This window comes from Lytechinus variegatus, chromosome 17 (assembly GCF_018143015.1).
Source record: "Lytechinus variegatus isolate NC3 chromosome 17, Lvar_3.0, whole genome shotgun sequence".
Taxonomy (NCBI): Eukaryota; Metazoa; Echinodermata; class Echinoidea; order Temnopleuroida; family Toxopneustidae; genus Lytechinus; species Lytechinus variegatus.
Window position 1 is genome coordinate 7,011,963 of NC_054756.1, and position 27,797 is coordinate 7,039,759.

The window sequence follows — 27,797 nt, forward strand, 5'->3', positions numbered from 1 at the left end:
ACGAAGTAAAATCATGCCAGGTGCAATTTACATTGGCACGAGTGGTGGTTGTGTTTCAAAGAAATATTAAGTGTTATGCAAAGGCTGCGAAAGCGGGGGGGGGGGCGTGTCCCCCCTAAATTTGAGGTTAGGGGACGTTCCCCGATTTCCCCCCTAAATTTTTTGTTGATAACCTTTTTTTTTCTTTTCAATTTTGTTTCCTGCGTCCCCCCCCTAAATTCACATGGACCCCTCAAAAGATTGTGGTCCCCTCTAAAATTTAAGTTGATAACCTTTTTTTGGGGGGGGGGCTTTTTTGCTCCATCTCAAATTTCAGGTAAGCCCCCCCCAAAAAAAAAAAATAAATTGGGGGCTTCCGCCGCCAATGGTGTTATGTAACTACGGGGCGCTGATTTCTGAAAATAATTTGATTTGAATCACCTTCTTATGGTACGCCAATTGTGCAATAACATTTTTGTTAAAGCTAGTTAATCGTGTTAATGTATGTATTTTTGTTCATTTTTTATTGTATGCACAAGAGAAAAGAGGTTTTAAATTCGATTTTAATCGGTAACAGGCGACACTCATCGGGACAGTGTCCTTATCGGGAAGCAAGCACAATGCTATGGTACTATAGCTGAACTACAGGAACTGTTGATGTGTCACTAAAATGTTTTTTTTTGTGGTAATAGTACGTTCATTATATGCTATTGTAAAATATTGCCTCGATCTATTCTTGTAAACCTTGCAATTTCTCATTTGAAGCTGGCTGAATTCACACGGTGTTATATGTGGCAACTTTATGTGATGATAAAATATGCATTTAAATACATACCCAATTTTGATTGATTTATTATTTCTATTTGTAAAGATGTAGGCAGTACTTACACTTCAAAAACTCCGGTGTTGATTTAACACCAGCGCGGAATATATATGTCAAGAAGTAATACATCACCAATTTGGAATCAAACCGATGCTGTTTTAAAACTAATTCGTTTTGTATAAACACCTATCTGGTGTTAGACCAAAACGAAACTGGTGTTGTTTAACACTTCTCTGGTGTGGACATATAGATTCTGGGTTGGTGTTAAATCAACACCAGAGTTTTTACAGTGAATGTTGTGTGAAGGAGTTAGGTGTGCATGCATGGATTGCAGTGTAAAAGCACGGCCCAGTCACAGCAAGGAAACTGAGTCCAAACCGACCGATGATATGCCAATGGCATTAACGTATTAGTTTTGATCGGTCTGGGGTCGGGTTTCACCGATATGCCTGAAGCTAGCATACGGGTTGCACAACAAGCTAGTTGAAAATGATTCCTGAAAGGGTCAGATTGGGGCGCGTGCAATTACTAATTATTACTTATGGTAGTACATGTAAAGGACGTGATTTTATAGAATAAGTCACCTGTTCATGGAGCAATGAGACACCCCTACCCCCCAAAAAAAAAGAGAAAGAGAGAGAGAGAGAGGGGGGGTGAATGTGGTATAACGAGTTTTGCACAATATATAGAAAGAAGCTCTTTGAAATGATTAGTGAAAGGGTCAGACTAGGGCGCTATTACTACTTTTTGTAGTCAGTGCAAATGTAAAGGACGTGATTGCATAGAATAAGTCGCCTAGCTGTTCATGGAGTAATGAGACACCCCCCCCCCCCCCCCCCCAAAAAAAAAGGAGAGAGAGAGGTGACTGTGGTATAAGTGTTGCACAATCCTAAAACAAGATACATAGTTGAAATTATTAGTGAAATGGTCAGATTGGGGGCGCAATCACTGATTTACTCATTAAAAATATGTGCCGATGTTTACTTCAAGAACACGCGGTGACCGTTATGCATTGTCTCACGCCAAGCTGCCCTTATTCTACACAGTTATTCAAATTGGTTTATTTTGGGCAAATTAAGAAAATTAATTACTTTTGGTAGTAATTTGTAAAGTAAGGACGTGATTGTAAAATTCGTGTTCACGAAGTAATATATTAAGAAGTCACCCCCCAAAAAAAATCAGAGAGAGAGAAAGAGAGAGAGATGTAACTGTGGTATAAGTGGTGTTGAACAATCCTTGAACAAGCCAGATCGGTGATTGGGCGCAATTGCTGATTTTCTCATTAATTAGTCGATTTTTGCTTCAACGCGTGGTGATCGTTATATAGCTGTATGTGACTGGATACTACATTGTCTCATGCCAAGCTGGCCCTTATCATGCCTATTCTACTTATTTAAATGAGTTTCTTTTGGGTAAATTAATTACTTTTGGTAGTCAGTGTTAAGTTGTAAAGTTAATAAAGGACGTGATGCTATTAGTCACCTGTTCATGGAGTGTAAGACCCCCCCCCCAAAAAAAAGAGATAGATAGATAGAAGGATAGATAGATAGATAGATAGATATAGATAGATAGATAGATATAGAGGGGGAGAGAAAGTGTGCAGGGGTAGTAGAAAGGAATGGGAAAGGACTAGGCTTACTTTCAGGAGGGGGGGGGACCACTTTGAAAAAAAGGGAAAGAGAGGATGTTCTTTGAAAACAACCGTAAACACCAAACAGAAAAGGGTATGGCATACAATGTAGAATACAATTGATTGTAATGCCGCAGTCTCATTACCTCTACGGCGACTGTACGACGAGTCGGCGTTTGAACATTTGTTGTAGGTGGCCGCCGTAGGGGAAATGAGTAAATGGAATAAGGGAAGATACATCTATGAAATTTCGATTGAAAAATAAATATATATACTGTATAAGCATGCAAATCTGCATTTTTGCGTGGTTATTTGAACAATCTTTGATCCAGGAAAAAAAGAGATTTCTCTGTTTCTTGGTCATTTTGACCCGGAATCTTCAAAGGTATACCATCAAGTTACGGGTACAATTCATCAATCACAGTCACCAAGCGTAAACAAAGAATTGACTGAGGCGCGACATTATCGTCTTTAACACAATATTGTTTGTTTGTTTGTTTGCATTTATTTCCGCGTTCAAAAACACAATACGAAATTATTAATAATTACAATATACAAAATAATTCACAATATAAACAATGTGGTCATATTACATAATAAATACAAATAAGGATGTGAGTATAAATTAATCTTTTATAAATGTAAACATATATATATATATAATGCAATAAATGAACGCAGGAGACCGCCATCGTGAGCGGTTAGGCTTGAATTGATGGCGGCCTCATAAAAGATTCGTGACTAAAATTGATATTTACTGGCCAAGTGGGTGCATTGCAAGTGCAGGTATACTGGTGCTGTGTATAGCAGTTGAGTAAAATCAGATTAATAGCGAATGTGGATATTTGAGTGAATGTTTTAATTTCGAGCGTGGGGTTGATAATTGATAGTTTTCTTTACAGGATGCATGTTTAGTTAATAAAAATAGAGAATCGTGAACTACTTTTGGTTTCATCTTGATTGTGCACTTTCTGTAACATGATGCGTATTTACTAAAAAAATGATGAAATTGCCAAACTCGAACTGAACTCTACTTGTACTTTTTTCTATAAAGATTTAAAATCGAGGCACGCCGTGTTAGTAATGCTTATCAATATGTATCTAATTAAAAAGATGATGCTATAGCGCGAATTAAAAGCGAGTGAAATTTTTATTCTGAAATAGTAGGCCTATATACCTGAAAATTTTGCTATATTAATTTCTCTCCCTTCATTGGCTTTACCTTTTCCCTCGTATTTTTCTCTTCTCTTCATCACTTAAGCCTTAATTGAATTTCTTTTTCCTTCATTTTGTGCCGCCGAAAGATTTTCGCGGACGCTTCAACCCGGGATCTAGATCCTGATCCAATCCTTTCCCTTCATAATTTCGGAAATCCGGAGGTATAGGTTTTTTGGCTTCTAAAATCATATTAAAGAAAAAAATCACAGCTAGTATTTCTCGCCACTTAATTCTTCTTAAGTCTTCCACACTTAGCTATTTTTCATGGGGCGGGGGGCGTTACATGGTTTCTTTCCACTTCTCTTCAATTTTATTTCTCCCGTTTCTTTCATTTGATATTTTCCTTCTTCCTATTTTCCTTTTCTCTTTCTTTATAGGAATTATTTTTGCAAAGGGGGGGGGGGGCAAACCCCCTCGTACTCCATATCCATGGGCGGCGGGGCAGAGGATTATCTTGTTTGTTTTGTTTTTGTCTACTGTGGCGTAATGGCCAATTTTGAGAGGCTTCATATAATAATACGTATCGCGTAAATGTGAGCTGGCAAAAAAAATTTTAGTACAAAAACCCAAGTTTGGGATAGATTTTGACATACATGTAATATTCGTAAAATAATATTTCACCCTTATCCTTTTCGATTTTTTCTATTCGTTTCTTGGTCTTATACCCCGCCCCCGGGGGGGGGGGGGGCACTTCCATTCACGAGTGGATACCATGCGCGACCATGGGGTCTCGAAAAGCACCCTAAACACGTAATTTCCGTATTCTGAAAATGCACCCCTTACTAGTATTTGCGTGTGAAACCCTACCCTTAACAAGTAATGGAAACAAAACATCACTCTTGGCAAATATTCCCTGAAATGAACCCCTAAACAAGTACAGGAATGTTTTATTGTTACGGGTCCTTCGGTCGACCGTCGGCTTTACCTTAATACGACCCCACCTTCTTCACCTCGCGCAATTAAATCGGACTCTAAACACGAAGTGTTGGGGCAAAAAGGACATCCTTTACAAAACACGTAATTTTCCTAGCGAAATAGATACCTCTTTTTTCATTATTTTTGTGTTTTTGACACCCTTATCACGTTACGTACGTAACGTGCCATATCGTGAAAAAGACATCCTTTTACGTGTTTTTTGGTCGCGCATGGTATCCACTCGTCAATGTAAGTGGCCCCCGGGACCCCCCCCCCCCCCCCTCCCCTAACCAAGAAAAAGGATAATCCGCTGCTCCGCCTCCCATGCCTTGACCTCTTTAAGTAATCCCTCTGAATATAGTATGGATCCAAGCCAAGTCCAAGATCAAACCATTATTCATTTTTCATCATCAATAGAAATTTGAATACGAGATCATACAAAATCAATCCATTCGAAAACCTCTTAGTCAATGCTGCCATCTACGACCTCAATGAATCAGTGTTGAATGAAGTTGCATGTTTGACTCTTAATTACCTTATTCTCGTAATCGTATTTCTGCAAAATGGAGTTTCTTTTAGGTATTCAGGGTCCTGATTATGTTCTACTTGCATCCGACATGAATGCAGGAAGAAGTGTTTTCGTGTTCAAACATGGTAAGTGTGACAAATACCTACTTTATGTGATTATGATGGCCTGATTTGGAGTGATCTTGACGATTCACACTGCAGTGCAGACCATCCCATGATTGTCCTTACGATTACCGGCCCGTGCGATCCTTGGGCCAATTGCACGAAAGGGTCTTTCCAAGGACCGTCTTTCGTGTCGCCCATCTTTTATGATACGCTATAAGCGGGTGTGTTTCTGAAATTTATGATAAAAAATAACATTCGTTAGCTTGCTTTTAAATCAAATTTTATACAATTTCATGATATATCACATCATTTTATAAAAAAATATTTCGTTTATTTTAACGGACGAATGAAATATGTTTGCAGATGATTTATTTAAAATGCGTTTCACATGGCGCATCATAAAAGATGGGCGACACGAAAGACGGTCCTTGCAAAGACCCTTTCGTGCAATCGGCCCCAGATGCACACATGATCGGATGGGAATATTCACGACTCTGTGAAAAGGATGGGGGCCGAGCGAGTGTTGGAGGGCAGGGCCTTGGGCTGTCAAATTGCAGCAGAAAAACATTAACATGGTGATACATTTAAGATTTTATGAAATATTTGAATTTGATAGAAGGTGAAAATGAATATTGCAACTAAAAAATAGACACATATAAAATTTGATGCAAATTTAATTTTGTGAAAAGACAATTTAAAACCATAAATATAGAAAAGCTTAACATGTCAAATTCCTGGCAGGCTACTCTACTCTAGAACTCCTAGAAGCATAATTGAACCATATGGCATTAAAAAAAGTAAAGTCGCGTCGTTAATCATACAAACATTTTAAAAATCATATAAAATAAAAATGTTGAATATTGATGTCATTTATAAAAAGTATTAAAAATATATTATAGGTCTAGTAGGTCTGGACGGAAATTCTTACATGTAGGGTCTACTACTAGAATCTTGTTTTTTCCCAAATATTGGATGTGATTGCCAAATATCAGGTGCCAAAATTTGTGGGCTTCAATAAATTTTGGCAATGTAAACTGAGTTTAACACTGTCCTGTTTACTGAATGGGTGTTTTTACTTGCTTTATACATCCTTCCTCATTTAGACCAAGAGAAGATGTTTCCATTGAGCAGTAAGCTGCTCATGCTGTGTGCTGGTGAATCCGGAGATACAGTCCAGTTTGCAGAGTACATACAGAAGAATATTCAGCTGTACAAGATCAGGAATGGTAAGTAAACCTTGGGGCAGTTTTTCATAAAGCTGTTCGTAAAGTTCTGCGTGTCATTCACGAAAGACTGGAATATGGCAAGCCATGTTTTCTCTAATATTGTCACACTTTTTTAATTAAAAAATAGTATGCTTACTTCATGCTGTAATGCCTACTTGTATTACTATTGGTATCTAAGATTCTAGTTGAGCAAAAGTATAAATTTACAAACATCTTTTTACAATGCCATCCAACTGCTCTATTGATGAGGATGTATTGTATTTGTATTTCAACATAAGATTTTAAGTAAAATAAAGGAGTGTCAGAAATATAGATTATGAAGCAGTGATGAAATGAGAATGATGATAGAAGAGTTTAAATGACACTTTTGTAATATTTTTGAAATTCAGAAATCTTCAAAGTATAATTTTGCAATCTTTCCTGTTTGCTGCAGGTTATGAACTGTCACCAAAAGCAGCCGCTAACTTCACAAGGAAAAACCTTGCAGACTTCCTCCGTAGTAGGGTAAGTAATGTAAAACCCTCAGGACCACTAGTGGTGTGCTGTGTCTCATTTTACCCTATTCACTAAGCTAGCCCCAAACTCCAGAGAGAGATGCCAAGAGAAATGAATTTCATTCCTGGAATTAGTATCAAGGTGGTTCTTGTGAATTCCTCTGCCATTATTTAATTGACAGAGTATACGCTCATGATACTTTGCTTTATAATGAAAAAAGAAATTAATAACATGCTAGTTTCGTTGCATGTAGACTATTCATTTGCACATGAATTTTTTTTCATCTTAGTCAATATTGATTTTAGAAAAAATGAACTTGCAATAATTTTTTGGCTGTTTATTACTGATTTTCTTCTTTGATTGATATGTCATTTCTGTTATGTAAAGGAGAATAGGAGAGGGAGGCGCGATAGCTCAGTCGGTAGAGCGGGGGTTTCGGATTCCGATGACCCGGGTTCGATTCCCAAGTGGTGCGCTAGTGCCCTTTGGTAAGGCATTTATCCTCATTACCAGGTCCCTCGGAGAGGACCTTAAGCCAGTTGGTCCCCTGGTTGCTTGCTCACAGGCATTCATGCTTTCTTAGCAGTCAGGTAAAACAACCTCGGTATAACATGAAAAAAAAGAATAAATTCATTTCTTATCGTGTTTGTCAATTACAGACACCATACCAGGTGAACCTGTTGTTAGCCGGTCATGATGAGACGGATGGACCTTGTCTGTTCTACATGGACTACCTTGGCTCCCTCCAACAGGTGCCCTTTGCTGCCCACGGCTATGGATCTTACTTCACACTCAGTATCCTCGACAGGCACTACAGGAGAGGTAGGCGCTGGCGTTGCCATTTAATACTTTTATTAGTCTAAACTTCTTCTACTTTCCAATGAGTAATAATAATGATAATAAACACTTATATGGTACCTATTATATAAAAATGGTCCATTTCGAGGCACATTGTTATGATAATTATTACCCCAGCTTTAGCTCAAGCTCTCTTCCGGTGCTCAGTGGATTTAAGGAATCGATCCTGCCAGGTACCCATTCACCTCACCTGGGTTGAATGCACCACAATGTGGGTAAATTTCTGGCTGAAGGAAAACATGGTGGAGCTGGGATTCGTACCCACATCCCTCTGATTCATACAAGAGTCGTAACCACCAGACCATGATGCACCCATTGATCATCCCACATGGTCTTATCCTAGATTGTTTGTCTACTTACCATTTGGTGTCATTGCCATGTTGCCCATTTACCATTTTATCTCATTTTTAGTAAGGTTAAACTCATTTTTTGTCTAATATCTACTTGGTCAATCACCATTTATGGCGCAGTCACATTTCCCCTACGGTGGCTGTACGGTGAGTAAAAAAAAAAATATTAACATTTTTTTACCAGCTACATATAGGTGGTTGGAATAAAATGAATAAGACGGCTGTTCCCGACTTGCCTTACGGCCGCGGTAGGGGAAATGTAACTGCGCCATTAGTGTATATTTTTAGGTGAACCGTTTATGAACCAAATTTTAATTTTAGAAAGTCAAGAATAATTAGTAGGCCAAGTGAAATTAAGACTAACTAGACATTAGACTAAATGAGAATTAGAACAAGTGGGTATTAGATCAAGTGTACATGTAGTGTAGTCCAAGCGGTAATTAGACCAAATTGATAGTAGACCAAATGGGCTTAGCCCATCTGAGAAACAGATCAACCTACAGCTTTTAGACCAAGTGGATGTAAGCCAAAATATACACCTTAATGGTGTTCTCTAAGTTTGGAAATTAATACACAGTTTGCTAGGTATTTTTCAGCCTCTACATGGTTGTAGTGTCTGTTTATTGCTTATAAAACTTGAGAAAGTAACAACAGGGCTGCTGTTTTTTATCGAAATTATGACTAAAATCATAGCTCCCCCGTCCTAGAACCCCAAAGCTCTGGGGGGGAGGGGCAGTTTCCTCCTTTACCCCTTCCAGGGCTTTACCCCTTGACCCTAGACCATGAGTGGAGAGCACTTGACTTTTTTTTTCACCTAATATTTTTCCTGGCGCTATGATTTCAAACACAAAATTATGGTTGAATCCATAGCCCCCCCACCATATGTCCCGAATATCCTCCTACTTTTGGTTTTAATGCAAAAATGATAGCTTTTGTGTGTTATGATTTACTCTGTAGAGTTCATCGATTTTGTAACCACTGCCATTTTTTCCCAGAAATGGACATGGCCACGTTTGTGTTCTCTGCAACCTTTTTTATATTCAAATAATAATTTCACAAATTATCTATGCAATGGCTTATCCAAAGGTGGGCAGCCATACAGTCATGTTTTCAGTTCTGTCTTTACATGTTACTCTTTCAATTTTTCTCTCTCTCTCTTTCTTTTGATCTTATTTTTCTCAGATATGACACGGGAACAGGCTGTTGAAGTGCTCAAGAACTGTTTATTAGAGGTGAGTGTGAATCTCTTGTTTCGTCTTATTTTAGCAACAAACTCTTATTCGAGGCCAAAAACTTTGCTAACCAATACCTTATACTTATAATTATTCTTTTTTTTATTTTGATGAAACAATTAGCAGATGTTTTGTAGCTCACTTCTTCAATATTTTATGGTCTTTTTAACAGATGCAAATTGGAAAGCACATTATGTATTTGAGGGAAAGGTAGTTACTGTGAAACAATATATAACTTTGAAATGAAAATCAAAGGTCAGGTCCACCCCAGAAAAATGAAGATTTTAATAAATAGAGAAAAATCCAACTAGCAAAATGATGAAAAAATTATCAAAATTGGATGTAAAATAAGAAAATTATGACATTTTAAAGTTTTGCTTATTTTTCACAAAACAGTTATATGCACATCTCAGTGACATGCAAAGGAGATAGGCGATGATTGTCCATCACTTACTATTTCTTTTGATTTTTATTGTTTGAATTATACACTATTTCATTTTTTACAGATTTGACAATAAGGACCAATTTGACTGAACCATGTAGTATTAAAACAATGCCAATTCGACATGATCAGGGAAGAATTAATCTATTTCACTTGACAATGAGGATAAAATCAGAATATTTCTTATTTCATATAATGAAATGCAAAAGAAATAGTGAGTGGATGATGTCATCAGTCTCTTCATTTGCATACTGACCAGGATGTGCATATAACTGTTTTGTGAAATTAAGCAAAAAATTTAAAATGTCATAACTTTCTTATTTTACATTCGATTTTTATGAAATTTTCAGTGTTATGCTTGTTGGATTTTCTCTTTTTATTCAAATCAACCAATGGTTGAGTTGGACTTGTCCTTTAAAGATCAATCAATGAAAGACCTATACTGTCTAGCCGGAGTTTACAGAAAAGAAATGTTTTAAATTTTTCTTGAATGCAGTGTGTGAAACTGCATTCTTTTTAGAGTTTGGGAGATTGTTCCATGTTCTTTGAGGAGTGGTTAGGAGTGCTCTCATGCAAGCACTGGTTCAACATCTTGGTATATTGATATTAATTTTACTGTCGTTAGATCTTGGATTGTAACTGGACTGCTTTTACATGAATGAGTTTATGTGGGTATGAGGGAGTATATTCTTCTAAAATGGGTTTGGTTTCTCTGGTTTATCTGGGCAGATAGAGCCTCTGGCCTGTATTCTGAGCTCGGCTTTAACATAAACTGTGATGCAACTTGGTGCTAAAATTGTGGAAAGCCAACGATGTAAAAAACATTGGTTACGGTACATTGTATGCTTCCTATTTGTTTACTGTGCTCTTTCCTAATTCTTGAACGGTGAAGACAACTATCTTCTTGATACCCTTCCCAGACAGTTAAGAATAATTTGAGAGCCAAATGAGCCGATACATTGAACCACTTCCGTTACAGCTCTATGCCAGAATTGGCTGTCCATAGCTAAACCACAACTTTTGAATAGAGCTTTGGTTAAATCTGGTCAGAATACGGGCCTCTGTGTTTAGCCCAAGTGGTCTAAGACTATCTGAGAAGAAGGGTGAATTGCATGTATCCCAAGTCGATGATGCTACAAGGTACTGGTACCTTTCGCTGTATGCTAACCTGTAAGATTTTCTTGTCTCTCTTTACTACCTACTGCAGGTCCAAAAGAGATTTATCGTCAACCTCCCAACGTTCAAGATCCGCATCGTTGACAAGGATGGTATTCACGACCTACCCAACCTCCCTATACCAGCTTCAACAGCCTAGCGTTACCATGGCAATCCATCAACCACATATGTTGTAAATAATGTATACTGTATGTTCTTTTGTTCATCTGTTGCTCGGGGCCTCCAAGGCCGACTGCTGTGGTGGATTCAGGCGGGATTGACACAATACCATTTCAAGGGCTCTATTTTTTGTGCACAATCAATTAACATTGGTAGCCTGCACAGAGTGCCAAAATATCTTTAGGCGATGTGAGGATGTGTAGTACAGCAAGATGTAGTTCACTGGAACAACCAAAGAAACAGACGGAAGCTCTCGGTCTAGGTTTGAGATTACGTCATTTCAATTTGCTGTATTGTTTGTGCACAATGGTTGGCCCATTTAAAAGGATTGTGTCTACCGTAATCTAGCTGGATCCGCCACTGGAGTAAGCATTATTTTGTGAAAGAGCGGAGGCAAAGATGGCAGTTTAAAAATATTAGTAATAGGGTCATGAAAGGTCCCATTTAAATGCCTTCTCAAACCAAATTATACAGATGCTATAGGAATGACAAATCAGAAGTCATTCAGCTAAGATTGTCTATCATCAGCTTTCATGATTAGTTTGATACCAATATGGTTTCCCAGATGTTGTTCATCAATTGGAGTGATATTGACAAATACAGATCAGGCATCGTTCTTTTCACCTCATTTATCCATATGAAGTCTGATATTTCCCAAATCTGGAAGTCGGAAGGAATGTCTTAGACTAGATTTGATGGTAAAGCATAGTTTGAGTGACCAATGCAATGAAGACCATTTCAAGTTTGGTGAACATGTTGAAGCAAAACTATTGTAACACTTAAACCTTAAAATGAAGCTGGTGTTAGGTGATTAATTCATTGGGTGATTTCAAGTTCAGTGTTGACCTTTTGGTGTTGGTGTTGGATCAATTTTTACATGATTATAACACCAACATAAAAGGAAGATGGTCCTGAAAAGTCACTCACTATTTGTTGTGATGTCAATAATGTGATCTGGATCAGTTTTACAAACTCTGAATAAGTTTTTGAGCTTGGGGAGGCAGTCCAACTTTCAACACCAAGGCCAACACCAGATTTGAAATTACCCATTGGGTGATTTCAAGCTTGGTGTTGATGTTGGGACAAAACAAGTACCAGCTGTAACACTAAACCTTAAAATGAAGCTGGTGTTGGGAGATTATTGCATCTATAGGGGGATTTCATGTTTGATGTTGGAAGCTTTTGTTGATGTTATAGAGAAATTTACATCAGGTAGAATACCAAACCTGAAATGTAACTGATGCTGGAATCAATATCACAAGTGCTTAACTAATAATTAGTTTGGAAAATTACAATAAAGTGTGAATTATTTTTATCTTATTCATGAAGAATATCATTGCAAAGAGTGTGCAATTCAAAGAAATAATGTTCAGATGCCTCAAACAATACCGTATTTAAAGCACATTATGACATGAAAAGCCAAATTAATTTGGTCGCACAATTGTATATGATCTGATAAATCTATTCTTTACAGTGTTTTTTTTTAAATTCTCAGTAGAATTTGATCAATTTCTGATCATTATTGGTGATTTCAATTCTTGCAGCAGAAATTGATTATAATGTGCATTATAATAAATATTTCCCAAACACTTCGAGACAGACTTCCGCAGTGCAATTTCAAAACCAGGGTCCCATAACAAAAAGGTTAGTGATCGATCGTATGCTTGATTTTTACGATTGATTGTACATTGTGGTCAATGCAGCAATCAATCGCAAAGATATTCTTCTAAGATGATTGCTAAGCTTTGTGTTACGGTCCCAAACCCATGAAACACAGAGATGTGCGATCAGTCTCTGAAGTGACAATGGCCAAACAAGATCTTTGTTGTTTGGCAAATTATTATCAAAACTCTTTTAATATTAGAAACCAATTCTCTCATATTTGCTATCCATCGCAGACCTTTGTGTTACAGTCCCAAAGCCCATAAAACAGAGATTTGCGATCAATTGCTGAAGTGACAATGGCCTAACGGAATCTTTGTTGCCTGGCGAATTTCGTCAGAACTCTTTTAATATCAGAAACCAATGCTCTCATATTTGCTATCCATCGCAGACCTTTGTGTTACAGGGGTTAATTACCAATTGGTCTCCACCCATTTCGTCTACATTCCAGTTGGTCTCCAATTTACCATTTTGTATACTTTCCACTTTCTCTATACCCATTTTGTCTAATATCCACTTGGTCAAACACCACTTCATCTACAATAGATGAGCTGTTTAGTAATCAAACTTTCACTTGACAAAGCATAAAATAAGTAGTAGGCTAAGTGTAAAATGGACCGCCTGGCCTGGGTATTAGACTAAACAAGAATAAGATATAAAGGTCTGTATTCTGAAGTCCGATATTACTTATGCCATGGTCTAACTCTGTGCTGAAAATTATGGGAAGCCAAAAATGTTTAAAGAAAATCTACATTGTATATATTTATAAAGTTTTCGGTGTTCATTCGTCATGCTTTAATGATGAAGAAATCTGTTTTAGTTCTTCTAGATAGTTCTAAATTATATGAGTGTTCATTAATACTAAATAGGTTCATTATTGCGGATTTAATAATCGCTAGAGGGTATTCATTTGTCTCGCAATCTACTATGGTCAACAAGGTAATTCGTGATCACTTTTTTGCGAGAGTGATCACGAATTTCCTTGTTGACCATAGTAGATTGCGAGACAAATGAATACCCTCTAGCGACTATAGGAGTGTTGTTTGAGCTGATGAATTAAACCTGTAGAGATTTTTGTCAAAATGGGCAATCCATAGTTAAACCGCAACTTTTAACCAGTTTGAATTAAGCCCGACTTCAGAATACGGGCCAATGGATACTAGACCAAGTGCAGTGTAGACCAAATGGGTTTAGTCTAAGTGGTATAAGACTGAGAGATCAACCAACAGCTTGCAGGCAAAGAGAATAATAACCCAGTATGTCATGCCCAGTTCATCTCAGATGCGACATTCACTTGATAATTTACACTGCAGTCATTTCACTGCTGTACTGGTATGTAATAAACTCTTCAATTATTAAAATCTGCCTCGCTTTGTTGTATGTTCTGACCCCCACCCCTTTGTTTGAAACTGCTTTGAATGTAGAAATCTTCAGAAAATATTACTCAATGGACCATTGGAAAATCGGTGATAAATAATGATCACCAATAAGGAATAAGATATAGTAGAGAGAGACAGGGGGTGGGGGCAACAGAAAGAGAGAAGTGTCTGGGGAAGAGTGAAACTATAATAGAAAAGAGATAGGAAGATCATGAAATGGGGAAAAACAGGAAAAATATTCAAATAGATAACGACTACAAAAAGGTATGAATAGTTACATTGTTATCTTTGAACTGTTTATACTGGATTAATGTTTTTTAAAGAGCCTTTTTAGTCAGCTTGTGAAATAAAGATGAATTAAATAGCCAAATGAGTTTGTATTACCAAACAAATCCCACATTACCTTAAGCTACCCTCAATTGCAACTCGCTCTTAAAGATAAATTCCAGTTTGGGTAATGATCTAAATGACTTTTTACAGAATCCAATATAATGACCACCAAAGTTTCTGTTTGTATGAATAAAAAATCTGCCAAAGGATTCTGGAAGAAATTGTGTAATTGCTGAGAAATAAGCAAAATAACTGCGGAATTGGTCACTTCTGTCGGGTCTTTATTCCAGCAATTATAATACAGTTCCATGTGTGCCTATCTGTGTTGGCAATCTTTAGTGTGATCGTATTTCAGCTTAGATTTTATGATTTCACAAAGTTCAGTTAATGTAACTACCAGATCTAGATCCACGATATAGTCATACTTAACCTTGGTTTTACAGACTTTCTCACGGAATTAGTGTTTTACTGCAACTACTATCATTTAGCTTTAAACCAAATTGTTGATCTGGGCCCCGTGACAAAAAGCTTAGCGATTGATCTTTGAGCTGATTTTTAAAATTGATTTCATTGATAACTGTGTATGATCACTCATAAAAATAAGTCCAAAGATCAATAACCAATAGAGCTTTGAAGAATAAGTGTTTTTAAAAAGAAATAAAATACAAAAAAATAAATCAATTAAAACACTCATTGCAACATCAAATATCCATAACAGATTTATTATTAGTACTTTCCATTAGTATTTATTCACAATTTAACATTAAATAATCCTGTGCAACAAGAAAGAAATTGAGTATTCCTTTTGTAATGCAACATCAAACTGAATACAACTAGAGGGATTTTAGAATGCACACGTCTGCCACGGACAGACTAATGAATTTTCACATGACTTTTCTTACCTTTAAACTTTCAATTCCCAAATCTACTCAGATTATCTTCTCTCACATCTGCATACACAAGGCAAATTTCAAATTGAACCCTTTAACATGAATTTATCAAAACATATATTTTTAGGCATATAAAGGACCATTATGTCCTTTGAACTGATACCCTAATATGCTATCAGATCATTGACATACCCATAAATAAACCAGGTTTGAAGTTTATCCTGTGACAGGTTCAACAGTTTTGAGAACAAGATGTTTTCAAACTATCTCGGAGACCTTTGACCTTGATACCCCTATAAAACTAATCACTCTAATGATATGCATACTTGGACCAAGTTTAAGTTGATCTGTCCAACATTTTTTGTTGTTGCATGAAAGAAAACGGGAGACAAACATCCAAACCTGAAACATAATTCCTATAGCAACCTCCTACCTAGGGTGGAGGCATGAGCATTAACATCTTACATGTAGGCTATAGATCAATAGCAAATCAACTGGTGTATGATGTAGCTATTTGACATCACAAAACGAAAGCCTGATCAGAAATGACACGACAGATTCAGAGAAATGGAGGTTGCGCGATAGCTCAGTCAGGAGTGCAGGGTTTTGGACTCTAGTGACCCAGGTTCGATTCCCTATTGGTGCGCTGGTGCCCTTTGGTAAGACATTTAAATCCTCATTACCAGATCCCTTGAAGAGGACCTTAAGCCGTCGGGCCCCTGGTTGCTTGCTTACAAGCATTCATGCTTTCGTAGCAATCAGGTAAAAAAAATCACTACCAAGTGGTTACCATTACTGACATGCAATGAGGCATAACAAGGCATGAATAATACCTCGGACACATTTTCCTTACGGCAGTTGTACAGCAAGTTGAAAACGGCCGTTTAACTTTTTTTTGTACCTGCTCAAATGTGTACCAATCCAATATTATAAAAAAATATTTCTAGTCAGAGTTCATCAATGCATCATTATGTTTACTATATTAAGTGATTGAAATCCAAAAATTTCATGTTGTTTATGATGAGACTAGCATGGCAGACAATTTCCACTCAAAAGACAAAGTTGAAAAACAAATACAGAAGCAAACTATATACCAATAAAATACATAGAAACTTACATAGGACATACTGAAATGTCACTTTGTGCTATCAAATCCGATCAAATCCTCATTTCAAGTCTTTCTTGCTATCATGATGACCATTGAAAAATGAGAATATTCAGACATTTTATTTTTACAATTCACTTATCATTCATGATTGATTCAAACCATGGTTGCATCACAACACATGTGTGGCTACTAATAGCCTGCATGCACAAACCCATGGTTTTTGCATTGTGCGCAATGCAGAGTCTGACATAGGAGACTAGATTCACTCATGTACAGTGCCTGCTTGACACAGCCAAGACGCTTTGAAGCTTGGTCTCTATCATAGACACAGAATAATTTCTTAAGCAGTCAAATTTGAGTCTTTGATAGTAGACTAGAGTATTACTACTGTAAGACCATGGAGCTAATAGCTCTATGGTAAGACCGATAACATACCAACTTATCCTACAATGCAGTAATAAATGAATATCCAAATTTGCAACAATAATGGCCCGAATTCACAAAGGTGGTTTTGAAAACCCACGGTTGAGTCCATGGTTTATGCAGATTTCCTGTATAAATTACGCGTAATTTAGCGCCTATCGGGCGCGTGTATAAAACATGTCCATGCTGATGCCCGCTTTTGTCACAGTGCGCCAAACTGACGCCTGTTACCATGGTTAGATACGCTATTTTATTCATGAGTCCACTGTTTGAAGAGTGGACTTATGAATAAAAACAGTGGACTCATGAATAAAATAGCGTTGATAACCACGGCAACAGGCGTCAATTTGGCGCCCTGTGACAAAAGCGCGCATCAGAATTGGACATTCTTCATACATGCGCCCGATACGCGCTAAATTAAGTGTAATTTATAAAGGAAATCTGCATAAACCGTGGACTCAACCGTCGGTTTTCAAAACCACCTATGAGAATTCGGGCCCATGTCTGTTATAATAGCGATTCACATCAAGATTGATATCAGGAAAGACAGAGCCTTATATAAATAACAGAAAAGCAAAGGCCCGTTTCCAAGCTCCTACCAATTGTACATCCATCATCAAACTGAATATGTAAAGAAAATCTTGGTGAATCCACATCTAGTGATTGTACATGAACATTTAACAATGTGAATAAGAAAATATCAGATGAATTCATGATTAGCGATCGTACATGTCTGCACAAGACATGAATGAGGTTGATTTGAGCGAGCTACTGTCTCATCTCTTAAACACACAATTCACGAGTCAAGATGCCGGTCTTGAACAAAGCTACCAGAATGTCTTCCTCCAGCAAGAGATGCGTTTGAATCAAACTTTGCTCCCAGCGAACTGTCATTCTGTCACACCACGTTCGTTGAAGTTCATCTCTGAAAGGCCACAGACATCGATACAAAGTTTGAGTTTAAGTCCTTTAAAGTTTGTCACAGAGAGCTTCCTCATCTTCTGCGCTTGGAGGAAGGCGTCTCTGTGGGTGTACCGGCTTGCCGTGTCCTCTTCCTCTTCGGCGAGTTGTCTTTCTCCGACGGTGTCCCGGCAGCGATGCCGCTCGGCGTTCCAAACTTCATGGAGGATTTGGCCGAGTCTGATTTGGTGCCTGAAAATAAATTTATCAACAAAAATTAATCATAATAAAAGCTCTTTAAAGATAAATGAAAGTAGTTGCAGTAAACAATGATTTCACGAGAAAGTGTGTGAAACCATGCTTAATTGTCACTATATTATCGAGGATCTAGGTCTGGTACAGTTACATAAACTGAACTTTGTGAAATCTTGAAATCTACGCTGAATAATGTTCACACTGAAGATCACCAACACAGATAAGCGCATGTGGGACAGTGTATTATTATTGCTTTGAATGTCGGCCCCATGCTTGACCCGAATCCCGTGCTTATTTGCTAATTTCTCAGCAATTACACAATGTCTTCCAGAATCCTTTGACACATTTTTCATTTATACAAACAGATACTTTGGTGGTCATTTCATTGGATTCTGTACGAACTCATTTTGAAATCGTGACAACTGAAATTTATCTTTAATACAGCATATCACCACTTGCCGAAGGAATTAAAAATTTCTCTCTTCTTGCCCTTATTTGAATGAAAGTTCATGTATCTGCTTTCTGAGATTTTTTTCTTATAAAATGACTTACCAAATTCAGTTCAATTCCCAGAATTGAATCAGGTTGTCAGGTTGAGGGTGTCAAAAACACTTTGAAAAAGGGTATCTATTTCTCTAGGTAAGCTACGTGTTTAGGGTCAAATTTCGGAGGATATAATTAAGACTAAAGTGTTTTATAAAGGATGTATTACATGTTTTGATTTCAATTTGCGCGAGGTGTGGGCGGTTGGGCCGTATACCATGAAGGTAAAGGTAAAGCCGACGATCGACGTCCGTGACATAACTAAAATATCGCTGTACTTGTTTAGGGGTATATTTACGGGGAATACTTGCCAAGGTTATCGTTTTGTTTACAATACTTGTGAAGGGTAGGGTTTCACACCCCAATTCTTGTTTAGGGGTGCATTTTCAGAATGGTCGCGCATGGTATCCACCTGTCAATGGAAGTGCCCCCCCCCCTTGGGGTGGAATGAGACCAAATATAATTCGACAAGGCGGGTGTAGACCAAACAGGAAGAAGACCTAGTGTGTAGACCAAAGGGCAGAATGACCATACTGACTTACTATCGTGTGATGAAGATGAGAAACCCTTGAAAGGTTCTCCGGACTTGCTTCTCTGTTGCATCATCTCTTGAAATTCATTCGTCGGTAAAGAGAAGTCCACCTCCTTGTTCGGGAACGGCAAGATCTCGGACTCGTGCTGGTGGGAAGTAAAACAGTGAAAAATATGACAATAATAATAATAACGGTATATTTACCCGGGGTAGCCACTTCAGTTCCGAAAACTGTTACACCAGCGGGCCCTGCCATTATTATTACCCGGCTAGGCTAGGCTACCGATTCAGGTGCACACAGCTTTTTGAGGAATATGTTAAACTACATACATGTGTTCTTTGCCAAAACAAAATCTAGGGAAACAACAGAAATTTGTTCTGGATAATCTGATACAAAATTGCTATGATCATTATTATTATATGCAAGGTTGAATTACAACATAGAACCAGGTACGAAACATACTGGGTAAAACAAAATGATTGTTGCAAATTTGAGGACTCACCAATGCAAGAAGAGAGCATCCAGATTTTTACTTGTGTTACATGTATATTAGATTTCTTTTCAAACTATGTGTCGAATTGGGAAAGAAATATTATTGCCAACTTGAGGACTTAATGTACATGAACTAATCGAGATATCCAATAACATTACTTCTTTTATATACATATTGGATTTTTCTTTTCAAACTATGTACCAAACTGGGAAAGAAATATTATGGCCAATTTGCCCAATTGAGTTATCCAGATTTTGACTTGTGTTATATTGAAAGGGTTCGCGCTGACGACCACAACACTGACACGACTCACGAGGGCTGCGGTTTCATTGAACTCTTTTATTCACCAAAGGAAAACAGCCTCGGTCAGACACTAATTCTGCATTTTGCTTCAACATCTAAAGTAAAATTGTACATCAAGGGAAGTCCTTGCAGAAGTCTTCTCTACTTCAAAATTAAACTTCCTTCTGTAGGGACAAGTCTCCTCCTCAACAACAAGCAGTGGGAATCCCCTGGCTACTGCCAGTGTCATGGGTCACTGGACTCTCTCCCTAGCTAACAATAAAAGTGCAATGGTGCACATCATAGTATAAAAGCATCCCTAAAGGGGGTACATGAATTGGCATTACTGCTACTCCAAAAAAGGCGGGAAAGAATTAGCCAATGAGCAGAGAGGGAGAGAGTAAGTCAAAGTTGATAGAAGTACAGAGAGGAAGAAAGAGTAAATTAGAGAGTCAAAAGGGGCCTAAAGATAAAGTTGGCAGATATAATGTGAAATATAAGTTTATTATACACTTTATATTCAAATGCTACATGTACTGAAATGAAATAATAAAACATAGTATCATTTTAACTAATAATATCATTTTAAATAATAAAACATAGTATCATTTTAACTAGATTTTTTTAGAGAAATATACAAGGAAAATCCAATTTACAACAATATCATACTGGATTTTTTTTTCAAGCTATGTATCACATTAGGAAAGAGATAAAATTGTCAATTTGAGGACTCACCAATGCTTGCATATCATAGAGGGTATCCAGATGATCCCAGATCTGCTTAGAGGTCACCTGACGACCTGTGGCTTGGTTGAACTTCTCATGGATACACATCATCTGAAAATTCTTGTTTACACCTGTGTATAGCACAAAGAGAGATATTTTGTACAACCTTGTTTACATGTGATCGGCTTTTGGTTCAGAACCGCGAGCCGATGCAGAATCGGCTTTTGGTTTATCTTGCATCACATTTACACGCTTCATCGGCTCGCGGTTCAGAATCGGCTTTTGGGGCAAAAACCTGAAATGATCCACGCAACAATATACGTCATAATAAAGACAAGTACGTCATAACGGTAAAGTAAATGAAATACGCGCCAATTGCCGATGCAGAATTGGCTTTCTGTTTATACGTACATGTAGTAAAAAAGCCAATTCTGCATCGGCTCGCGGTTCTGAACGGCTCACGGTTCTGAACCTACTACTTTGGTGGTGCAAAATTGCAGATTCTGAACTGAGAGCCGATGCAAGTTAATCGCGTTTACACACTATGAAAAAGCTGATAAAAAAGCCGATCACATGTAAACACGGTGTGTTTCAAATAAAGTAATCCATTATTAGAGGGGCGATGTTCCATGCTCATTTGTTTTTGCTGGTCATACGTAACATGTAACTAAAGATGAACTCTCCATCTTTCCAATGTTTATTGAGTAAATTGCAAATCAAGATGACAGGTACAGAGTCCATAAAATGAAAGAAGACTGTTTTGTGAATGCTGTCCCACAGCATTCAATAGGGTTGCGTGCAATGATGTGCGACTCCTTTGAAAGCATCCACTCAGTCTTTCATCTGCAGAAAAAAACTTGGAAAAAAATGATTTTGTACCCGACGACTTTGTTTGTAATTTATTCAGATATACAAGCTTTACATTTGTGATTCAAGAGAGGTATTATTGTAAAGAAGAGGATTTCGTCTTTACTTATAATGTATGAACAACAGAAACAAATGGGCATGAACATGGCCCTCTAAAAATGGATTACATGTACCTTTTATTTGAAACACGCTGTATAACATGGATCCTAATGATATGATTGTGGTTGCACATGTAAGTTCCCTTTCATATATTTGGCCTAAATGTAAATTTACTAGATTGGTGACAAGTCTGTTGTTTTGTTTCTACATTAGTACTCAGTTCCACCTCATGATCGTCTGCTTGATTTAATGTGAGTGCATTGGCACAAGTTATTTTTTTTTAAAGTAAAGTCAGTGCTGACCTGGACTTGATCTTGTACATGTACAGATATTTAAGTTACTTATTCTCAGTTTTCATCCTTCTTCAGTTACAATTAGTTCATTTTGATATGGGAGCATTGATGAATATTGATTTAACCCTCATGATGGTGTGTATCCCTGTAATTCTCAATAATGCCCACAGCCCAATTACATGTGCATGTGTATCATTATTTGCAAAATATTTGCATGCTACTGAACAGACTATGAATGAAGTTGAGCAAAGTAGTTAGTACAAACTACAAACATAGAATTTGTTCCTAATAGATTTTCGTCAACATCATTCAATAAAACCCTTTGAAATCTAATATATTCTAGGACACGGATCAGATCAGGAACTTGAAAGTTTTGGATGCGTGCCCTTTTGTCTTATTGTCCATGAAATATCCTGCGTCTCTTATTGGCTTTAGAAATGTTGGTGCAAATCATTATTATCCCCATTTGTCATGTTTGTGCAATAAGTTATATGGAGAAATGTCTAAAAAATTCTCTGATCAACCCCACAATTGTTATTATTTTTCCATGACTTTAAGGGGAAGTTCACCCTGAGGGCCTGAAGAAAAGAGTGTTGTAAAAATAGCAGAAAAAAATAATGAAAGATATTGTTGAAGGTTTTGAGGAAAATCCATCAAAGGTTAAGAAAGTTATCAAAATGTTAAAGTTTTGATTTGTGATGTCATAAACATGCAGCTGGCCTATATGTTTTGTGACAATAAATGGATGAATTTCACATTTGTAATGGTTTGTGATGACCTTTTTTGTTTTTATTAGCAATGGGTGTGAAATGATTTGTGCATTACTTACTGAAGGTACAGTAAACTACCATTCTCAATTTTCTGAGAAAATGACATTTCATTGATTTGTTTATACCATACGACATATAGGAAAGCTGCTTGCATATGGCATATGACGTCACAAATCAAATAATTCTAACAACTTTCTTATTCCTGGACAGATTTTCTCAAACCTTTCCTAATATCTTTATTGTTTTTCTGCTTTGTTTACATGTACATCAAACTTTTTGTCAAGGTGAACTTCCCCTTTAATAACTAGATCTCTAGATATATCTAGAAATAATAATTTCAGCACATGAATTTCATCTTTTTTTAATTCAACCAAATATACATTTATTTTCTTCCATATCATTATATTTTTCTTAAACATCAATTCATACAAAAATCAATTTGTTATGAAAAATATAAAGATGTAGGTCAATCCACGTCAAATCAACCAATTTTCAGACAATTTGTCACCCGACTCTTTTCAATTTTCTTTAAACTCGCACCAAATGTTGCACCAAGTGTCTGACAGAAAAATCTGAAATATTTTGCCCCAAAGTCAAATGGTTGCTAAGATACGGCCTCCCATAGCAACCAATGCGCACTCAAATAAATTATTTTAAATGAAATTGCCTATTTTTGATTGACTACTGCAGCAAAGTTTGATTGACTACTGCAGCAAAGTTTGATTGATTACAGTCTTCATTTTAAGTTAAATGGAAAAACTTTTTGGACTACATGTAAACATGCAGAGTGTACTGTACATAGCGCGGACCTGTCGACCGGATTTCGCACACGAGGTTACCAAAAAAGTGCATTAAAGATCCATATCAACGTTTTCAGAAGCATGTTTGGAGGTTCATAAATTTTATCCAAAATTAAATTACTTGAGAACCAAATATTATGCACCTTTATGGACTTTCATATACTCAACAGAATTACAAAATATTGACCCAAGAGTGTGTGTTGCTTTCTTGTAAGGCTCCCTCTAAGTTGGATTTTTTTTCAAAAGATGCCAAGTTCAAGGTCACGGAACACTTCCCGTCCCATCGAGGAGGGGGACCAATTTCTGTGTTTTGATAGACATTTACCCATATTTTCAAGGGTTACTTGAAAAATTTTGCTACCGGAATGTTTAGGGGCTGATTTGCGCATTCCAAAATGGTCGTAAACACCCTAAACTTCATGTTAATGACATACGGTATACATGCTTTTCAACACTTTTCAAATTGTGATAACTCAAAGATGAAGAGGCAAAAGCCATTGATATCTTCTGTGATGATAGTCTGTTATTAGTATTAAAAGGATATATCTTCAGAAATAGTTTTTATTGTTGGTAATGACCTTGAAAACACACCTAAAATTCAATAAAAACAGTAAATTGGCTAATTTTCCAGAACCATATGGCATTCAAGTGGTGTTTGCATTGACTTTCAAATGGGAGTCATTTCAATACTAAGGGTGAGCTTAAGCCAAAAATGGAAAGACATGTTCACCTTTTGTTCTACTTTAAGCTACATAAAATATTTGAACTCAAAACCTTATCATTTGACCTTGAAATTATTCCAAATATAGCTATTTGTGCGTCATAAGTAGCATATAATCACGCATGTACTTTGCAACACATTTTAAAATGGATTTTCTCTTAAACTTAAGAGAATACCTGATCACGCTGATATTTGTAGTATTTTTGTAGTCTGTAATGAGTTCTTGGAGGATCTACAGATTAAGTAACTATTCTTTCATGACAATGACCTTGAAAATACAGCTGAAAATCATGAAAACAATAAATCAGAAAATTTTCATTAATAATGAAGTGTTTTTACCAACTTTTAATTGTGTATCATTCCATCTTAGATTGTGAGTTCATGCTGATAATGGCAAATCATGTTCCGCTTTTGTTCTACTTTAAGCTACATAAAATATTTGAACTAAAATCCATATCATTTGACCTTGAAATTATTCCAAATATAGCTATTTGTCATTGTCATGATAGAATAGTTACCTAAACTGTAGATTTTGAAATGAGTTGCAAGTACACGCGTGATTTGAATATGCTACTTATGAAGCAAAAATAGCTAAACATTCCGGTAGCAAAATTTGAAAGTAACACTTGAAAAATATGGGTACATGTAAATGTCTATCAAAACACAGAAATTGGTCCCCCTCCTCGATGGGACAGGAGATGATCCGTGACCTTGAAAAAAAATCCAAATTTGACCTTGGGGCAAAATATTTCAGATTTTTCTGTCAGACACTTGGGGCAACATTTGGTGCGAGTTCAAAGAAAATCGAAGAGGGTCGGGTGACAAGCATTGGTTGATTTGACATGGATTGACCCATGTACATGTTGGGTTTAAAAAAGAAGGCGCATATGCCCTAAAAGCTGAGGCTTGTGGCGGGATATGCCTAAAGACAAAAATAATTAATTTTTTAATTTTTTAAATATTGATTGATAGCATTCAAACTCCTATTTATTTATTTATGTCCCGGTTCGATTGGTGGACCTCAACCTCGTGAGATCATCCAAACCAAATCAGGGGCCGTGGAATGGTGTTGAAAGTGGGGGGGGGGCTGACCATGCAAAAAATCATAATCAGATGGAAAGGTTTTACGTTTTTGTACACAGTTCTGGAAAATAGAGTGTGGGTTTCTACAGCCCCTGCAAAGAAACAAATGATTAAACTGGAATAAGGTAATGAATTGAAACAACATGCATTGTTATTTACACTGGTTGACACAGACACAAAGTCAATTTAACATTAACACACCAACAATATAATGTTAAATGCACATGACATAGATCTACTAGTGGCCACTAGCCACTACAGGCCACTCATTCAATGAACAAGTTCATGATATAACCTTGTTCTCTGTTACTATTCCCTGTGTGGTGAAATAAGGTTGGTAATGTTTGGCTTATTTTCTCTTGTTCTCAGGGACAAATGCTTGGGGTTTACTTATTTTACACTGTCAGACTATTCATCGTATTACTTGGCTCTTAAGTAAATTTAATTCTTTTAACCATTTTTTTTTACATTAAAAACAGAGAATGAAAAACGAACATTTTCTTGGAATTTCATTTTCCATCAATAGAGGGCGTACACATAAATATGCCCAAAATTCAAGTAATTGAGCACATTGGTGAATACAAAAATGATTCCCTGGTTACTAATGAAAAAATAAATTGCAACTGTATGAAAATTCATATTTTTTTGTCTCAAAACTAGACGAAAGTGATATTTTAATGATTTTTTTTCAGTGTGTGACTATGTACTGCATTGGCATACCATAGATCAACATGTAAATTATTCCCCACAGGCAAGGTGGTTACAGTGAACAAGTGTATCAGGTTAGCTTAGAATTAGCCAGGACAAATCATGTCAGTAAGGTCTGTCACTAATCAGACCTGAAATGCGTTATGGGATCAAAAAGGGGGCAAGTAGAGTCTAATTAATTACATGTAGCTCAGAGCCTCAGTGCACTGCGGACTGGCGGAGCTAATTAGACTAAATTCGAGTCTACAGTAATTGCCCCCTTTTAGATCTACTTTTACTATTTTAGCATGTTTGGATCCCATGATGCATTTCAATCCAGTTTTCATTAGCGATAGCATGCCTGGGTACCGTAACACAAAGGTTAGCAATCAATTGCACGATTGTGTATTGTATGCCATGGAATCAATTCAATTGTTGAGTGTTTCTGCGACTTACAGGCCCCTACCTGGTCAGTGTCTGGTCTATTTTTAATTTGCCTGAATCATGACACTAGCTGACTAGACATAATGTTGATGAACATTATGATTAAAGGGGAATGAAACCTTTGGAATAAATAGGCTTGTGTAGAAACAGAAAAATCAAAGAATAAGAATAAAGAAAGTTTGAGAAAAATCGGACAAATAGTGAGAAAGTTATGAGTATTTGAATATTGCAATCACTAATGCTATGGAGATCCTCACATTGGCAATGCAACAAGGATGTGTGATGTCACTGATGAACAACTTTCCCTTTGATGGACTATAAAATACCTCAAAATGTCTCTTTTTGCTTTTTATTATGATGATACAAACTCTTTATCCATGATGTATTCTTAAAAATGTGTATTACATGCCCTCATGTAGAAAGAACACTAACAGTACGATTATGCATCGATGTGATAAAAGAGGCAATTCAAGTGAAATACATACTAAAGTAATGGGGAGAGTTGTACACAAGTGACATCACACATCTTTGTTGCATTGCCAATTTGCTATCTCCATAGCATTAGTGATCGCCATATTCAAATGCTCATAACTTTCTCATTATTTGTCCGATTTTTCTCAAACTTTTGTTGATCTGTTTATTTGATTTTTCTGTTTTCACACAAGCTATCTTGTTCCAATGGTTTCATTCTCCTTTAAGGCTCTGCTTGTAGTTGTAGTACTTGTCTAGGCTGGTTTGGGACTTATCATTATTTGTTCTCGCCTCTCGCATGCTCGTATGTACCCAGTTGTTGTGTATCCGGACGGGTTGTGTGTCCGGACGATCAATTTTAGAATGTCATTTGCCATTTGGAAAAATTTACCAGCGAAGTTTCATCAATTTTTAGTACAAAATGTTAGGAAATATTATAAAGAACAAAATAGAAAATGATTACAAGTAATGGATTCATTTTTAGTGTAATCCACAGACAAAAAAGAAGGCTTCAAAAAGATAAAGTGTCCGGACACCCGACCCCCCATATATCATGCACGCTTTGTGTGCATTGCAATGACATGCAATGGACTAGCTATATTACTAGTAGGCCTATGGAGTTTACCGGTATTCCACACGGCACGGCCACTTGTCACGAGTGAATCGGAACTGGTGACAAATTCAACAATAATTTATTCCGTTTGTTGGGCACATTCCACTCACCGACTGGTTTATGTCCTCTCATGGCATAAAATAGACTGACTTCGAGCTCAGTATTCCATACAAGATCTTCCCCAGTTGCTTTGACGCTTTCTCCAGACATTTTTCCAATTGCCATCTTAGCTTGTTTTTCTGCCACTAAAGTTTCTCTATACCTATTTAATATTTGCATACACATGTGA

The 27,797-nt window shown here is 36.9% G+C and overlaps 2 protein-coding genes across 2 annotated transcripts; one reads left to right on the plus strand and one right to left on the minus strand.

Moving 5' to 3' along the window:
* The first annotated feature begins 5,054 nt into the window (after positions 1 to 5,054).
* Positions 5,055 to 12,969, plus strand: LOC121431458 (proteasome subunit beta type-2-like). Its single transcript, XM_041629041.1, has 6 exons — positions 5,055 to 5,219; positions 6,302 to 6,424; positions 6,858 to 6,928; positions 7,579 to 7,741; positions 9,310 to 9,359; positions 11,009 to 12,969. The coding sequence occupies exons 1-6, from the start codon at positions 5,129 to 5,131 to the stop codon at positions 11,114 to 11,116; spliced, it is 606 nt and encodes a 201-aa protein (XP_041484975.1). The 5' UTR covers positions 5,055 to 5,128; the 3' UTR covers positions 11,117 to 12,969.
* Positions 12,970 to 17,232: 4,263 nt separating this feature from the next.
* On the minus strand, positions 17,233 to 27,797 carry LOC121431459 (MRG/MORF4L-binding protein-like). The gene is made up of 4 exons (XM_041629042.1): positions 27,619 to 27,797; positions 20,670 to 20,791; positions 19,169 to 19,304; positions 17,233 to 18,080 (listed from the first exon to the last, which is right to left on the minus strand). The coding sequence occupies exons 1-4, from the start codon at positions 27,791 to 27,793 to the stop codon at positions 17,923 to 17,925; spliced, it is 591 nt and encodes a 196-aa protein (XP_041484976.1). The 5' UTR covers positions 27,794 to 27,797; the 3' UTR covers positions 17,233 to 17,922.

Excerpts from the sequence above, each read along its gene's own strand:
- LOC121431458 (XM_041629041.1), top strand. The coding sequence starts at position 5,129 with ATGGAGTTTCTTTTAGGTATTCAGGGTCCTGATTATGTTCTACTTGCA. Across the intron at positions 5,220-6,301 it reads TGTTTTCGTGTTCAAACATG|ACCAAGAGAAGATGTTTCCA; the intron begins GTAAGTGTGACA and ends TTCCTCATTTAG. Across the intron at positions 6,929-7,578 it reads CAGACTTCCTCCGTAGTAGG|ACACCATACCAGGTGAACCT; the intron begins GTAAGTAATGTA and ends TGTCAATTACAG.
- LOC121431459 (XM_041629042.1), bottom strand. The coding sequence starts at position 27,793 with ATGTGTATGCAAATATTAAATAGGTATAGAGAAACTTTAGTGGCAGAA. Across the intron at positions 19,305-20,669 it reads TCTATGATATGCAAGCATTG|CACGAGTCCGAGATCTTGCC; the intron begins GTGAGTCCTCAA and ends ACTTCCCACCAG. Across the intron at positions 18,081-19,168 it reads CTCATCTTCATCACACGATA|GCACCAAATCAGACTCGGCC; the intron begins GTAAGTCAGTAT and ends ATTTATTTTCAG.